A 16,396-nucleotide genomic window follows, 5' to 3' on the forward strand; every position below is an offset into this window, starting at 1 on the left:
TAGTTTTACTAGCATTTAAGAGCAGTTGGAGGCCACGGAAGGAGAGATGTATGGCATTGAAGCTCGTCTGGAGGTTAGATAACACAGTGTCCAAAGAAGGGCCAGAGGTATACAGAATGGTGTCGTCTGCGTAGAGGTGGATCAGAGAATCACCAGCAGCAAGAGCGACATCATTGCTGTATACAGAGAAGAGAGTCGGCCCGAGAATTGAACCCTGTGGCACCCCCATAGTGACTGCCAGAGGTCGGGACAACAGGCCCTCCGATTTGACACACTGAACTCTATCAGAGAAGTAGTTGGTGAACCAGGTGATACAACATTTTGAACAGAAATGCAATGGTTCATTGGATCCGTTTAAAACTTTTCACATACACTGCTGCCATCTAGTGGCCAAAATCTAAATTGCTCCTAAACTGGAATAATACATTGTGGCCATTCTCTTGTATTTAAAAGATGGAACAAAAAAATAAAATAATGCAATTTTTTTATTTTTTATTATCTTTTACCAGATCTTGTGACGATCGTCATAACTTTGAAGAAGAGTGGACCAAGGCGCAGCGTGATAGAAAGACATCTTCTTTTATTATGAAGACGACCGTGAAGCTATTCAAACAAAATAGTGCTGACACTAAACACTACACATAGACAATTACCCACAATAGCCTAATGCCTATGGCTGCCTTAAATATGGCTCCCAATCAGAGACAATGAAAGACAGCTGTCTCTGATTGAGAACCATTCAGGCAACCATAGACTTACCTAGACACCTACACTAAACACAACCCCATAACCTCTACAAAAACCCCTATACAATACAACCACCCAAGACGAGACAAATACACACAAACATCCCCCCTGTCACACCCTGACCTAACCAAAATATTACAGAAAACAAAGAATACTAAGGCCAGGGCGTGACAGATCTAATGTGTTATATTCTGCTACATTAATTTAACATTTCCACAAATTTCAAAATGTTTCCTTTCAAATGGTATCAATAATATGCATATCCTTGCTTCAGGCCCTGAGCTACAGGCAGTTGGATTTGGGTATGTCATTTCAGGCGAAAATGTTTTAAAAAAAGGGTCAGATCCTTAAATATCTGCTGTCTTCATCTACGGTAGGCTACTGTATTACAATTTGGTACAGACGCAATTCCTTCCAGGGTGTGTAGGCCAGGCTAGCTACAGAAGGCTTATTTTTGATTTCATAACCCAAATTACATAGACGACCACCAAGGTCTCCCTGCCCCACCCCCACTCCCCTGTCCCCAGCTCGTTCACGTACACAATCCGGTGCCTTTCTTTCTTATCACCGCTATTCGCTCGGGGCGCTTGGTTAGGGTTACAACGGAGTTCTAAACATCACTTGTATGTGGACTTTCCAGGAAATGGAGGAATGAGTGTGTAGCAAGCGACACAGAGGGAGAGGAAACCGAAAAGGCGTTAACTGCAAGTTCCACACAGGACGTGAGCGAGGTAAGAACAATTTAGACTACATTGTTACTCACCAAACTCGCGTGAAAGGTTGTTATTAATTAAGTCATAACGGTTTACAGTAAGACCTTATTTTTCTGATGCTTGTTTGTATTAGTTTATATAAACTATCGAATTTATCTGACTGACTATAGCAGATAGGGCGGCCAAGCCCTTGGTCGACATCGGTTATGTTTATCATTGAAATTGAATAAAATATCTGAAAGTTAGTGCAAGACTGCACATTGAGAGTTGTTAACGTTACCCATCCAAAAACTAAACAGTCCTGTCACCTTTAGGTATTCCAGTTTCAGCAACAACACTTGAAACAAAAAGATGAGTGACGAAAATCAACCTGAAGTTGAACTTTTTGTGAAGGTAAGCAACATCATCAAATCCATTCTGTTACATGCATAATCATATCTTGGACAAGTTACTTTGTAAACAATGCGCCATTACTTGTCGCTGCCAAAATGTCATTATGTGGTACAATGTAATCTATTTTACTAAAACGTCATTATAACCCACGCATTTCTGCAACAAGATAACTTATCAGTGAGAAAAGTAAACTGTTGCCACTGGTCCCTCGCGCCATTTGTTTGAAGACTGCTAGAATGCCTAGAGAAAGCAGGCCTAATGGTTTTCATAGTATTAATAAGATAGTAGTAATACATTACGCTATTTTATTAACATATTAGCTATGCCTATTGCTGTACCCCATTTGGCACATCAGTTGAATGGCCAGAACATTTTGTAATCTTATTAAATGCACATTAAGATAATACATATGAAATATAGGCTCCTTAATCTATACTGAACAAAAATATAAACGTAACATGTAAAGTGTTGGTCCCATGTTTCTTGAGCTAACAACAAAAATCCATACTCACAAAAAGCTTATTTCTCTCAAATATTGTGCACCAGTGAGAATTTCTTATTTGCCAAGATAATCCATCTACCTTACAATTGTGGCATATCAAGAAGCTGAAAAAACAGCATGATCATTACACACATGCACCTTGTGATGGGGACAATAAAAGGCCACTCTAAAATGTGCAGTTTTGTCACACAACACAATGCCACAATGTCTCAAGTTTTGAGGGAGCATGCAGTTGGCATGCTGACTGCAGGACTGTCCACCAGAGCTGTTGCCAGAGAATTGAATGTTAATTTCTCTACCATAAGCCTCCTCCAACGTTGTTTTAAATAATTTGGCAGTACGTCCAACCGTCCTCACAACCGCAGACCACGTGTAACCACGGCAGTCCAGGACCTCCACATCTGGCATCTTCACCTGCTGGATCATCTGAGACCAGCCACCCGGACAGTTGATGAAACTGTGGGTTTGCACAACTGAAGAATTTCAGAAACCTCCGAGAAGCTCATCTGCGTCCTCGTCGTCCTCACTAGGGTCTTGACCTGACTGCAGTTCGGCGTCGTAAACGACATCAGTGGGGAAATGCTCATCTTTAATGACCACTGGCACGCTGGAGAAGTGTGCGCTTCACGGATGAATCCCGACTTCAACTGTACCGTGCAGATGGCAGACATGTACGACGTGTATGGCGTCGTGTGGGCCAGCGGTTTGCTGTTGTCAATGTTGTGACCAGAGTTCCCCATGGTGGCAGTGGGGTTATGATATGGGCAGGCATAAGCTACGGACAATGAACACAATTCCATTTTATCAATGGCAAGATTCTGAGGCCCATTGTTGTGCCATTCGTCCGCTGCCATCACTTCATGTTTCAGCATGATAATGAAAGGCCCCATGTCACAAGGACCTGGAAGCTGAAAATGACCCAGTTCTTCCGTGGACTGCATACTCACCAGACATGTCACCCATTGAGCATGTTTGGGATGCTCTGGATCGATGTTTACATCAGCGTTCTCACCAATATCCTGCAACTTCGCAAAGCCATTTAAGAGGAGTGGGACAACATTCCACAGCCTGATCAGCTCTATGCAAAGGAGATGTGTCGCACTGCATGAGTCAAGTGGTGGACACACCAGATACTGACTGGTTTTCTGGTCCACATCCCTACCTTTTTTTAAGGTATCTGTGACTAACAGATGCAAATCTGTATTCCCAGTCATGTGAAATCCATAGATTAGGGCCTAATTTATTTATTTCAATTGACTGATTTCCTTATATGAACTGTAACTCAGTAAAATCTATGAAATTCTTGCGTTTATATTTTTGTTCAGTGTATATTTCATAAGCTGGCCAGAGCAGCCTAGGGGTGTGGTCATTCAGAGGAAAACACGGTCCAATATAAAGATAGGGTACCCTTTTTTTCACTCTCTTATAAGGATTTCTCTGTGTGAATATCAAGACTTAGAACCCTTTTTCCCTCAGGTATGAAAGATGTCTTTGTGGTAGCAGCTTAAAATGCTTACTTCTTGTTCATTTCCCCACCATTCAAATTTCAAGAGACCCACAGCCCTGCTCTGTCACACATTACCCTCTTTGAGGGTAATCCCTCTTTGACTTCCCCTATCTCTCTTGGGTAGTATATGATCTTCTTGTTCGGATGAATGACCATAATATGTGGCCTTCTATCCCATTCTAGGCAGGCAGTGATGGCCAGAGCATTGGCAACTGTCCGTTCTCCCAGCGTCTCTTCATGGTGCTGTGGCTTAAAGGAGTAACGTTCAATGTCACCACCGTGGACATGAAGAGGTCTGTCTAATGCCTATCAATCTGTATCTATATTACATATACATTTATATTACATTTGCACATGCCTAAGCTACTTACTCACTCACTCTAATGCTGTCATTGTTTCCCCTCTCTCCCTCTGTCATTTCTCTCTCTCTTGATAGGAAACCAGACATCCTTAAGGACCTAGCACCTGGTGCTCAGCCCCCCTTCCTGCTCTATGGGACGGAGGTGAAAACCGACACCAACAAGATCGAAGAGTTCCTGGAGGAGAACCTGTCCCCTCCAAAGTAATCACTCCGTCCATCATTCTATTCTTATTCCATCCTCTGATCAAACCATTAGACAATTATGCTGCTACTTGGACCAAGCAAAGTTCCATATCCTTCCAGATCTATGTTCATAGGTGGCGTGTGAATTTCAAGTTTGGGGAAGCACATTTGTTTATAATAAAGCATTCCATGCAGCTATCATCGCATTTGTAGACTTATGTAAGATAGCCTACTATTCTGAGTAGATTGGATAGTCATAATTTAGGCTAATAGTATAACTCAATTGCTGTTTGCAAAAAATACCCTTCAATACATCGCTGAGCGTGCTGTGGCGCAGAGTAGGCCTAGGCTATAGGCTATATCAGATACGTTTCTTCCCCTTTCTTTGCACAGGAAAAAATGTGGCCTTTTATAAGCACATTTCATTTCAATTCTACTAAACTTTGTATGACTGGAGACATTAGCAGAATATTTTTTAATACAACAAAAAGTACAGGGTTACAAAAAGTATAGGCTACTGCTGACAAACAGATCAATAATTACGACCTTGTCTGCAGGCGTCTAATCTAGGCCTACGAAAAGGGGAGACAGAAATTGTACAGTATGATGTCCATCTAACATAGAGGAGGAAATGATTGTCCAAAAACAAAGTTTCAAGTTGCACTGATCTAATGATAAGTGAATATGCGCACTCACCGGGGAAAAGGAGGATGCTCTCTGCTGGTGCCAATAAGATAGGCTTTGGTTTGCTCAAATTGAGAATTTTGATAACAAAAAAATAGATTAGAGTATTTTTATTGTCTTATCTTTCCAGCAATAGCGATTGTATTTTGAAATATAGCGATATGCCTGGCTCTATTTTAGCTGCTTCAACAATAATCTATTTGGTATTTAAATGCCCAAATTGCGGGCCATCCAACTGTAGTCTATGCCCTCATGATTTAGAACAATCCACAGCTTATTTTTTTAATGAAGTTAATGATCATCTGGGGCCAAATCATGCTTTCTGGTGTACTTGCTTATTTTGAATGATTTTAATTCTTTCTGCATAGACAGAAGTAATTATATAAGGTTGGCAATTTAATTCAATTTACTTTAGGAGAAGCTTAGCTTCCTTTGTATAATCATTTGTGTCTGTTGTTTGCCTCTGTAGAGTATGTTGATAGGTTATGTACTGTCCTTGCATGTACTTTATGTGTTTAACATTACTTCCTATGTTCCTCTCTGAAGACAACATGCTTTCTCCCATGATAACTTGCTGACTGAGGTCTGCTAGATGGCAAATTTGTAATACGTCCTCCACCCCCTCCCCAGATACCCCCGCATGGCTTCCAGGAACCCTGAGTCTAACACAGCCGGCCTGGACGTGTTCTCCAAGTTCTCGGCCTACATCAAGAATTCAAACCCCCAGCTCAATGACAGTGAGTGACAATGACAAATCAGGATGAACTGAGCCCGACCCTTTCATGTACAGAAACACTATTGCGTGTTAACAAGCACCTGCAAGAACTCCCACAATCTGTCTCTGTATTCCAGAGCAGCAGGGAGTGTCTTTGTTAATGGCATTATGCTCTGAGCTTTGCGTCTCTTCACAAACCGGTTGCCTGTGGTCTTGTATTTTTAGCAGCGCTTTCAGAAGTACAGTGAAAGTACACACTAAGATAAGCATTTGTCATGTGCAATGAGTCATTTTAAATTACTCTTTAACTCAACAATTTACATCTGTGCCTCAAGTCCTCAATTATGTTTTTGTCCAAATAATTCAAGTAATTATATTTCTATAGGTGTTAGTCATATTTCCTTTGTATTGTGCATTGTTTCATGGTGCAGCACATTCAATTCCTGTTTCAATATAAGGAGCTTTAGCTTTGCGCGTACTACAGTTTGTTTATGTATGTGTCAGTCTTAATAAATGTGTTGTACTTTGTGTGTTCTCTGTGTGGTCAGACCTAGAGAAAGGCCTGCTCAAGGCCCTGAAGAAACTAGATGACTACCTTGGCTCCCCACTTCCTGAGGAGATTGACGAGAATAGTGCTGATGAGGTCACTTCTTCTGCCCGCCCCTTCCTGGATGGGCAGGACCTCACTCTGGCCGACTGCAACTTGCTGCCCAAGCTGAACATCGTCAAGGTAATTCTTTGTTTTAAGCCCTGCTTGTGGCCTAGTGTGAAGTCCATAATCAAATCAGTATTAATTGGAGTTGGTGGACCATTTGTGAGCTAAATGCTGCCACATGTACAACATTAACTTCAGTGCAAACTGCAAAGATCCAATGGGCTCTTTTGATCATTCTTTTTTGGACTGTAAACATTTATTGGCTATAACTGTTACTTTTCTTGTCTTTACTTTTTTGTATCTTTCTTTTATTTTGGTTATTCTGTAGCCACGTGTATTTAGAAACAGACAAACCTTTATTCACTGAAGACATTTGCATGTTCAGAAATTTGACTCTGTGAAATGATCCTGCCACAATAAACAGAATATACAGACAGGCACAATAAACGACTATACTTATAAAATACACTATATATAAAAAAGTATTTGGACACCCCAAATTACTGAATTCGGCTATTTCAGTCACACCCCGTTGCTGACAGGTATATAAAATCAAGCACACAGCCATGCAATCTCCATAGACAAACATTGGTAGTAGAATGGCCTTACTGAAGAGCTCAGTGACTTTCAACGTGGCACCTTCATAGGATGCGACCTTTCCAACAAGTCAGTTCGTCAAATTTCTGCCCTGCTGGTCAACTGTAAGTGTTGTTATTCTGAAGTGGAAACGTCTAGACGCAACAACGGCTCAGCCAGGAAGTGGATGGCCACACAAGAAATTGTCTGGAAATTGTCTGTCCTCGGTTGCAACACTCACTACTGAGTTCCAACTTGCCTCTGGAAGCAACGTCAGCACAAGAACTGTTCGTCGGGAGCTTCATGAAAAGGGTTTCCATGGCTGAGCAGCCACACACAAGCCTAAGATCACCTTGCGCAATGCCAAGCGTCGGCTGGCGTGGTGTAAAGCCCACCACCCTTGGACTGGAGCAGTGGAAACGTATTCTCTGGAGTGATGAATCACGCTTCGCCATCTGGCAGTCCGACGAACGAATCTGGGTTTGGCGGATGCCAGGAGAACGCTACCTGCCCCAATACATAGTGCCAACTGTAAAGTTTGGTGGAGGAGGAATAATGGTCTGGGGCTGTTTTTCATGGTTTCTGGCTAGGCCCCTTAGTTTCAGTGAAGGGAAATCTTAATGCTACAGCATACAATGACATTCTAGACAATTCTGTGCTTCAAACTTTGTGGCAAAAGTTTGGGGAAGTCCCTTTCCTCTTTCAGCATGACAATGCCCCCGTGCACAAAGTGAGGTTCATACGGAAATGGTTTGTCGAGATTGGTGTGGAAGAACATGACTGGCCTGCACAGAGCCCTGACCGCCACCCTATCGAACACCTTTGGGATGAATTGGAACGCCGACTGCGAGTCAGGCCTAATCGCCCAACAGTAGTGCCCGACCTCACTAATGCTCTTGTGGCTGATTGGAAGCAAGTCCCCGCAGCAATGTTTCAACATTAGTGGAAAGCCTTCCCAGAAGAGTGGAGGCTGTTATAGCAGCAAAGGGGAGACCAACTCCATATTAATGGTCAGGATGTTGGAATGAGATGTTTGACGAGCAGGTGTCCACATACTTTTTACAGACCACACTATGAACACTATAATCTACATTATAAACTGGGTGGTTTGAGCCCTGAATGCTGATTGGTTGAAATCCGTGGTATATCAGACCGTATGACCCCCAAAAAAAAATTACGCTGGTACCAGTTTATAATAGCAATAAGGCACCTCTGGGGTTTGTGATATAAGGCCAATATACCACCACTAAGGACTGTGTCCTAGCACTCCGCGTTGTGTCTTGCCTAAGAACAGTCCTTAGCCGTGGTATATTGGCCATATACCACATCCCCTCGGGCCTTATTGCTTAGTTAGAACTTTGCATGTAGAGACAGATGTACAGTATGAATAAAAGCAATGTTACAGGATGATTTGCAATGGGGTGGAAATTACATGCATCTCTCTGTACTTTCTCTTTTTTTCTCTCTCCCTGTCCAATCCTCAGGTTGTGTGTCTGAAGTATCGCACTTTCTCCGTCCCCAAGTCTCTCTCCAACCTGTGGCGGTACCTGGACGCTGCGTACGCCCGCGAGGAGTTCTCCTCTACCTGCCCCAACGACACAGAGATACACATCGCCTACTCAGCCGTGGCTAAAGCACTTAAGTAGGAGGAGAAGGGGATTCCATCAGTTTTCACACACCAGTGAATACATCTTATACACTCACCTACGCACACACTGTACATGTGGCAGCATACACACACTAATGCGCTCACACACACATGCACTCTCTCAGACACACATATTATTCAACAGCCTTGCTTTTGGACAGGAAATCAATATTACTGTAAGATCAAGTTGGAAACATTTAATTGGCCATTTAAGAGTTTGTGAAACTGAGACTTATAGTTTATGGTTCCCTTTTTGTCACATGCCGCATCCACTCTTAATTCAGTGGCAGTTACACACAGTTAAAGTTCTATACACGGGCAGTAGGTTACATATGGTAGCATCCAACTAAAGGTGTTCAGTCACTATGATTAATTCTGCACTCCATACATTGCCAGCTATTAGCTTCTATCTCTTGGCCAAGCCGTAAAGAAACTGTTCTTCTCTTGTGATTACACACACACACACACATACTTAGACCAGTTTAACTGCTACCTGCAGCTGAAAGAGAGAGGTCTGTTATAGGCGTGTCTATAATTATACATTATTACAGATATATTATTACACTGTTGATATATTGTTTAGGGCGAACCGGCTTTAACATGGTCAGTTTGAACCAGTCGTTTTATACATGCTAAATGATCCGACGTTAGGTTCAGGGAATAGGAAAGCAGGTCTTGGGCATGTAGTAGTACATTGGGGCACACTATACAGAGGTGTTTCTCAGCACTGTACAGTTACTGACACAGGAAATGATTTCAGCAGACCTTGGCTTCCCCTTTCTCCGCCTTGTAGCGCTGTGAAGGGTTAATCAAGTTTATATCCCCCCATTGTAAGGCTCTTTTGCTATTAGTAATCAACCTCCATTCCCCCATTCAAAGTGAAGGATATTTTTTATATTATTAAAAAAACTGTGAGAGGCTCATATTGCGGGACAGTTGAGTTATTCCAGACGAAGTAATGTGGCTATAGTTGCTGCTTTGTGTGAACTTTAGGTTATTGAAGAAGTACTTGACTTTGTATGGCCTTGAGGCACCAAGCCGGTTCAGTCACATGTTTCACTGTAATCTGAGGGAAAACTACAGGATGTAATGCAGACGTGCACACGGCTCCTCGCATGACTAAACCATAAACGTCACATTCATTAAAAATAGAGATGCACATTACATAGATAACTGAAACTGAAATCTTCAAGGAGAGAATGCTACAGGATTGTGTATTTGTACTCTTTGATATGGTTACTGACAATGGAAGACTCAATCAAACTTGAAAAAAGAGAAGTTTGAACCTTTAGTGAGCCAAATGAAAGGTTTTACTTCAGGTCTATCGAGCTGGGTGTTGTTTAAGTTGTTTAAATCGACAACACCTTTGAACCTACTACCGTCCTGTGCTTTGTAGTGCTGAGCAATTAGTGCTTTTTAGGTCGTTCGTTTTCAGTTCTATTAATGCAAAATAATCACGGTTTTCAATTTTGGTTTTGATAATTTTTTTAAATATGAAATGCATTATGAATTTTTTTTATTTTACCTTTATTTAACTAGGCAAGTCAGTTAAGAACAAATTCTTATTTTCAATGGCGGCCTAGGAACAGTGGGTTAACTGCCTGTTCAGGGGCAGAACGACAGATTTGTACCTTGTCAGCTCGGGGATTTGAACTTGCAACCTTTTGGTTACTAGTCCAACGCTCTAACCACTAGGCTACCCTGCCGCCCCTTAATGACATTACAATGATTTGAGAGCTTTTTAATGGAAATTCCAAAGCCCAAAATAGTAAACATTGAATTTCCAAAACATTAAAAATATTCCATTGTCTCTGATCAGGTCCACATTGGGTAAACGTCAATAGAAAAATATTGAAATTACTATGAAATAATAAAATGTGTATATTACTTCGTTTTTAATGGATTACATTATTATTTTTAATTCCTTAAAGTAATCATCTCATCTCTGCTCAGGCAGTAGCAGTCAGCCAGCCAGGCCATCTAACATTACGTCCTCCCCATACTGTACTGTATTTAGTCATCCTATTTAGCTAGCCTGCCAAAGTATGCTGCAGAGCTTTCTCACGAAATCATTTGACTAGATCTTCAAAGTAGATAAGGAATTCTTTCACGAACTGTCTCTGTCCCTCTCGTCGTTGTGTTGTGTATATTCGTCTCTCATGTGGTCTATTCAGTCTGTGTAATTAACCTAACGTAGCATGCGTAAAAGTGTATCCGTCCTGAGATCAGTATATAATGACGAGATGCTAATTTCTCCGCCCTAATAATGAGAGTCGTCGCTAATGCGGGAAGGCAAACGACAAGCGTAGGTCATTCCAAGCCCATTGCATTCGGTTTATTTTGGACAGATTTTGGCGAGAGTGAAACCTCTCGTTTTGCCTCTTCCTCTCTGATCTGTTTGAGCTGGGTGAAAACTGGCGCAATGGATTGTGGTCATTGTAATTAATTACGACGTTTCTGCGCTGAACTAGGTTGAATATTTGTTTAATGAAAACAACTCCCTTCAGCCCCGCGTCCCACATAGTTCTTGACATCATTTATTTTCTGAATGATTTGACTAACTAAATGGAATTCAAGTAATTTAACCGACTTCGGTCCATTAGTTGTTTAATAACCTGGAAAAAACGAGATGTCAGTTAATTGCTCAGCACTAAGGCTTTGTAGTGTGTAGTGACTTTGAATAAGTAATCCATTTTACATTGACTTGAAATTCAGGCCCTGGGAAAGAACTGGACATATTTGTTTGGGCTCTATTTAATCCATATCGCGGAAGGTCAGCGTAACAGCGTGATTGAAATTCAAAGGCAATATTACCGCGTTAGTGGAGACTGCATTCACGGTAAATGCTGCATAGGCCGGCTCAATCGGAAATTACATTTGAATTTCTATTCCACAATCTGTAACGATTCAGCGATACAGATTGAATAGAGCTCTCAGCCTGACTGATAGATGGTGCAGTCATGGTAATGACATAAGCTTACAACAAGCTTTGTGAAGACAGAACCTACATATTTTGTATGACTTCCAGGGTAAGGTTTTGTAAAACAGTCACTAAGTGCAATTATCGTTATTGAATAGTACAAACATGAAGATGTAATTTGCAAAATATTTAGCATCTGAGTTGACATTGTTATGTCAGCTATTTTATACAGTGCGTCATCAACCGTGTGATGAATCTGTAGTTTAAAACCCATACTTGTCCTCCACATCTGATAGATAAGAAAATTCTTCAGAAAACCCATTACTATTTTACATGACTGACTCCTTTATGGTATGGATTTTATTTGTTTTCTATGGACCTACTTTTACCGGTCAATTGTCTATAGTCCTGTTGTCATGACTATTTGTCAAAAGGGACCAAGTCTTCATTTCAATGTTGCCTGTTGTATTCTAGTATTTTCCTTTACTGAAGCGTGTAACATTTTTTTTCTTTAACATCCTTTTACTGTAAGATTAGTGATGACTTCAGGGACTTTTTACATTCTTCTTTAATTCTTCTTTAATGTATTATCCTCCTTTACGTCTCCATTTCATACATATCTATTTTCCATCTTTATCCCCTCCTCAAACCCATCCTCTTTTTTTAAAGACTCACCTTCATTTTTGTTGTTTATTTTCTTCCTACTTTTGATGCGTTCTTCCCTCCACATATTTCAGCCCTTTACTTCACCTTCAACTTTATTCGAAGGCAATAGCACTTAACCTAGATTGTGTTGGGTACATTGAGTCAATTGCATTTCATTAGATCTTTATTGACGATGACGACAATCAAACGTAGTATTTCTTTTGTAGGTTTTAATCATCCTGAAAAGACGGGTCAAAATAAAACCACAATTGGTTACTGTTTCTTGACTTGTTTGTTTATTAATGGCTGCCAATCCTTTTTCAACAAAGTTATGCTAAATATAGCACCATAGAAAAGTAGCAATGTTAGAAAGCCATGTTAACCCTTATTTAAACAAATGTTCTTATGAATGAATGCAGTGGATTTGATCAACATATGGATTATGTTTCGCCACTAGTTTCATTGTCATTTAAACACGGTGATATGTCGCAATAGACACATGACTCATTTCTACCCTCAGGTGACTGTGCACTACTTTTTAGGGTGCATCTGTGGGTGTCTCTGTGCCGTGCGTGTGCGTATATTGTATGTGAGTTCTACACCTACATGTAAACAAGGCACTGTCAGTGTGTCTATAATGAGTTTTTTTTGGTTAGTGGGATTCACCCCATTACAGTATAGGTTGTGTATGTTAGTGTATGATGATGAATCTACATATAAAATGCAATACATTTGGATATCAGCTTAGTATGAGAGAGAAAATAACCAGGATGCACAGTGCACCTCCCCTCCAGATGGGGGCAGCATGGGCCATAGCCCCGTTGCACAGGTCCGTGTCACAGCGGCCATTTTGGTAGGTGAAGTTCAGGCCTGCAGCGTGTTTCTCCCCAGATAAACCACATTGAGAGGGAATGGCACAGCTCTTCTCATACAGGACCAGGCGCAGGGAGCCTACAGATGAGGAAAAGGGTCATTTCAATGCTATTCAGTATATTTCACTTCAGTAAGTCGAGGCCTACTTGTCAGTGCACTGACTGAAATAGAGACAAGAGGAGATGATAGTGTAATTGCTAGACTGACAGACATTGGGATGTATTACTGTCACACTAAGAGACATTCAATTGGCCCACCAAAAGTCAGTGGATAGACCACACCAGCTCTGCATTTAGAAAGGTGTTAAACCAATACATTCAATCACTGCAAATTACTGACCTCAATTGAATTATGTGGCAAAAACACTTTTCAGAGAGGTCCCTTTCCTCTTATCCTCAGACTAACACAGAATCCTGTGTCCAACCCACTTAGCGCTTGGCTATTTTTAGAGATAATTTGATGGCATCACTGGCATTAGGGAGCTAACAACCGGCTTGCTGAGAGAATAGTGGTGACATTTGGCCTTTTCAGCTAGCCTTTTGCCTCATATTATGTAGTGAATACCCAGCAGGAAGGCAAGGCTAGGCAGGCCATAAAACATCTCCCACACTTAACTCTTCAACTTTAGTTAACATTACACAATTGCAGTACGACTCAAGTTTGTTATTCAATCCAATACACAATCATGAAACATTATTGTATATTCTCTTAAGTTTCTGTCATGCCACCTCCACCGGAAACCCAATACTGTCTCCAATGCCCACACACATGCACAAACACACGCATGTAAACACACACGCATACACACACACACAAACGTACAGCCTGCACTCACCTTGCATCTCCACTGCTGTGCCAGCTAGTCAGCGTTGTCCGGCAGGACACTCCTGAGGGAACTTGAGGCAGTCCATAGGAGAGATGGCAGGAAACACATGTGTAACAGCACAGAGGTGCTAATAAAGAAAGGGACCAACATACATTAAGATTATGTATCAAATATAAGATGTACATCATACTAATGGGGGTATGAAGGTGGGGAAAAAAGACAACTCAGAACTAAAGGTATTGATTTTCCCCTAAACTTTTTAATGGTTGCAACCTGGTCTCAGAGCATTTTGTATTATTCTGTATGTAAATCCAATACACTCCATTTAGTATAATATGTTACTTTTCGTATGTTATGTATTAATTTGTGGGTGTCCATTAACCATTTCATATATGTTACGAATAACAATTCGTATTATATGTTGTGCATTTGCCAAACGTACAATATGTTACAAATTTGCTAAATGTACAATATGTTACGAATTCTAGCTAGGTGGCTAACGTTAGCTAGCTCGCTAACGTTAGCTAGGCTAGGGGTTAGGGTTAAAGTTTGGGTTAAGTTTAGGAGTTAGGTTAAAGGGTTAAGGTTAGGGGAAGGATTAGCTAACATGCTACGTATTTGTAAAGTAGCTAAAAAGTAGTAAGTAGTGGAAAAGTTTCTAAAATGCTGATGTCTTCTGGGATGAGATTCAAACTCGCAACCTTTGGGTTGCTAGACATTTTCGTTATAAGCCCACCCATCCACTTTGACCTTGCCTTAATTTAAGTAACCATCTGGCTTACATAACCATACCAAAGGTAACATATCATTGTAAATGGAGCTTTCGGATTTACATACAGAATAATACGAAATGCTCTGAGGCCGGGTTGACTAGATAATGTAGAATTATTATCTCAATGCATTTCTCCTGTTATTGAGCTATGGGTCGAATCTAAAAAGTTAGTTGTCCTTGTTAAACCTATTGAATTGAGTATTCTTAGGCATTATCAAGCTTATCTCTTTTCCTCAAACTTTCTCATCTCCATCCTTTTCTTACATACCTGCCAAAGGAAGACAGCACAGGAAAAGAAGGAACATTTGTGGAGAAGACATCTTAGAAGTTGATTCTTGGGCACTTTAGAAGTATTACAAACTCTTCTCTCGTTTTGGTAAATGTCCCTGCCTGATACCTTCATCCTCTCTCTTCTACCAACTCCACTAGCAGTTAATAGGTAGCGTGTCCCATTCAAACCCAAATTACATTTACTTGTATCTCTTTCCTTCCTTCCAAGTCAGCATCCAATCCATCCAACTCTCAATCTTTCTCTCCCAGTCAACCACACTCTCTGTTTTTTCTTACTGTATTATTTCTCTCTCTGATAGTGCAATGTGTCCAGATGTCATTTGTATTGTCCTCATATGTTCAGTTGTAAATTCCCTCAATCTACCTCCCCATCTATCTCTGGTCTTCTTTCTAACCAACCAGACACTGGGAGCAACGTTTTCCACCCAAAACTCTCCAAATGTAATTTGGATGGTAACCATGTAGTGCTTAAACTGACATGGATTTACACAGAGGGCCTTACTTTTAAGATACCAACTAAATGTGACATGTAGGGTGGCGGTGATTTATATTGTACCCGACTCATAAAATAGCAAGGCAAGTTACACATCATGTCCAAAATGAAGGCTACACCCACAGATGTGGATACAGACGACACATTAAAAACAGTGGAGAGGATTGACTGTATGTGTAACCTACAGTATATCATGATGCATTTTATACATGAGTATTTCTTGCTGAAAAGCTTATGCATTCGACTTATGCATTCAGCTTATGCATGAGAGAACGGGAGGGAGACAGACAAACAGACAGACGGACGGAGAGTGACTAAGAAAGAGAAAGAGTAGGTAAGAGACAGGAAGAAATACTTGCAGTAAGAGTAGCGCAAGAGGAAGGAAAGAGAGGCAGAGAAAGTAACTGCATTATCCATAACTCCCTATAGAGTGCCCTGAGGTGGGCAAGGAGGATAGTCAAGTGACAGGAGTCTTGTGATAGGGGTGGGATCAGACCGGATTAACAGTTTACCAGGCATTAAGCACACAGCCAGCCTTCCTGAAACCCATTAGATAGGCTAGGGTAGTGTTCATACATCACAGAACGGAAGAAAAGAGAGTGAAACAGGGAAGAACTACATGAACTTATCCAATAATAACTGCTTGTTTTTTCATTTTCTGTTTAAAAAATAGTTTTGCTATGGGGAAGGGAGGATTGTCTGGTTGGCCTATTCTAGTGCTGGTATGTAGAGTACAGATCCTCCACTGTATTTCTATGGGATGTTTTGTGTGGGCTGGAGTTGGGCTGACAGATGGTGTTCTTTTGTTAATCCTGTGTTTGTGTGTGTGTGTGTGTGTGTGTGTGTGTGTGTGTGTGTGTGTGTGTGTGTGTGTGTGTGTGTGTGTGTGTGT

The 16,396-nt window shown here is 41.0% G+C and overlaps 1 protein-coding gene and 1 long non-coding RNA gene across 2 annotated transcripts; one reads left to right on the top strand and one right to left on the bottom strand.

Annotated features, from left to right (window-relative positions):
- The first annotated feature begins 1,323 nt into the window (after positions 1-1,323).
- Positions 1,324-12,530, top strand: LOC139558795 (chloride intracellular channel protein 1-like). Its single transcript, XM_071374230.1, has 7 exons — positions 1,324-1,478; positions 1,775-1,853; positions 4,046-4,155; positions 4,299-4,424; positions 5,721-5,827; positions 6,354-6,535; positions 8,521-12,530. Exons 2-7 carry the CDS (start codon positions 1,812-1,814, stop codon positions 8,680-8,682), a joined length of 729 nt encoding a protein of 242 aa, XP_071230331.1. The 5' UTR covers positions 1,324-1,478; positions 1,775-1,811; the 3' UTR covers positions 8,683-12,530.
- Positions 12,106-14,299, bottom strand: LOC139558797 (uncharacterized). The gene is made up of 2 exons (XR_011671646.1): positions 13,958-14,299; positions 12,106-13,200 (listed from the first exon to the last, which is right to left on the bottom strand). It is a non-coding gene; the product is annotated as an uncharacterized lncRNA (long non-coding RNA).
- Positions 14,300-16,396: the final 2,097 nt, after the last annotated feature.

The sequence above is a fragment of the Salvelinus alpinus genome, chromosome 29 (genome assembly GCF_045679555.1).
Source record: "Salvelinus alpinus chromosome 29, SLU_Salpinus.1, whole genome shotgun sequence".
Lineage (NCBI taxonomy): Eukaryota > Metazoa > Chordata > Actinopteri > Salmoniformes > Salmonidae > Salvelinus > Salvelinus alpinus.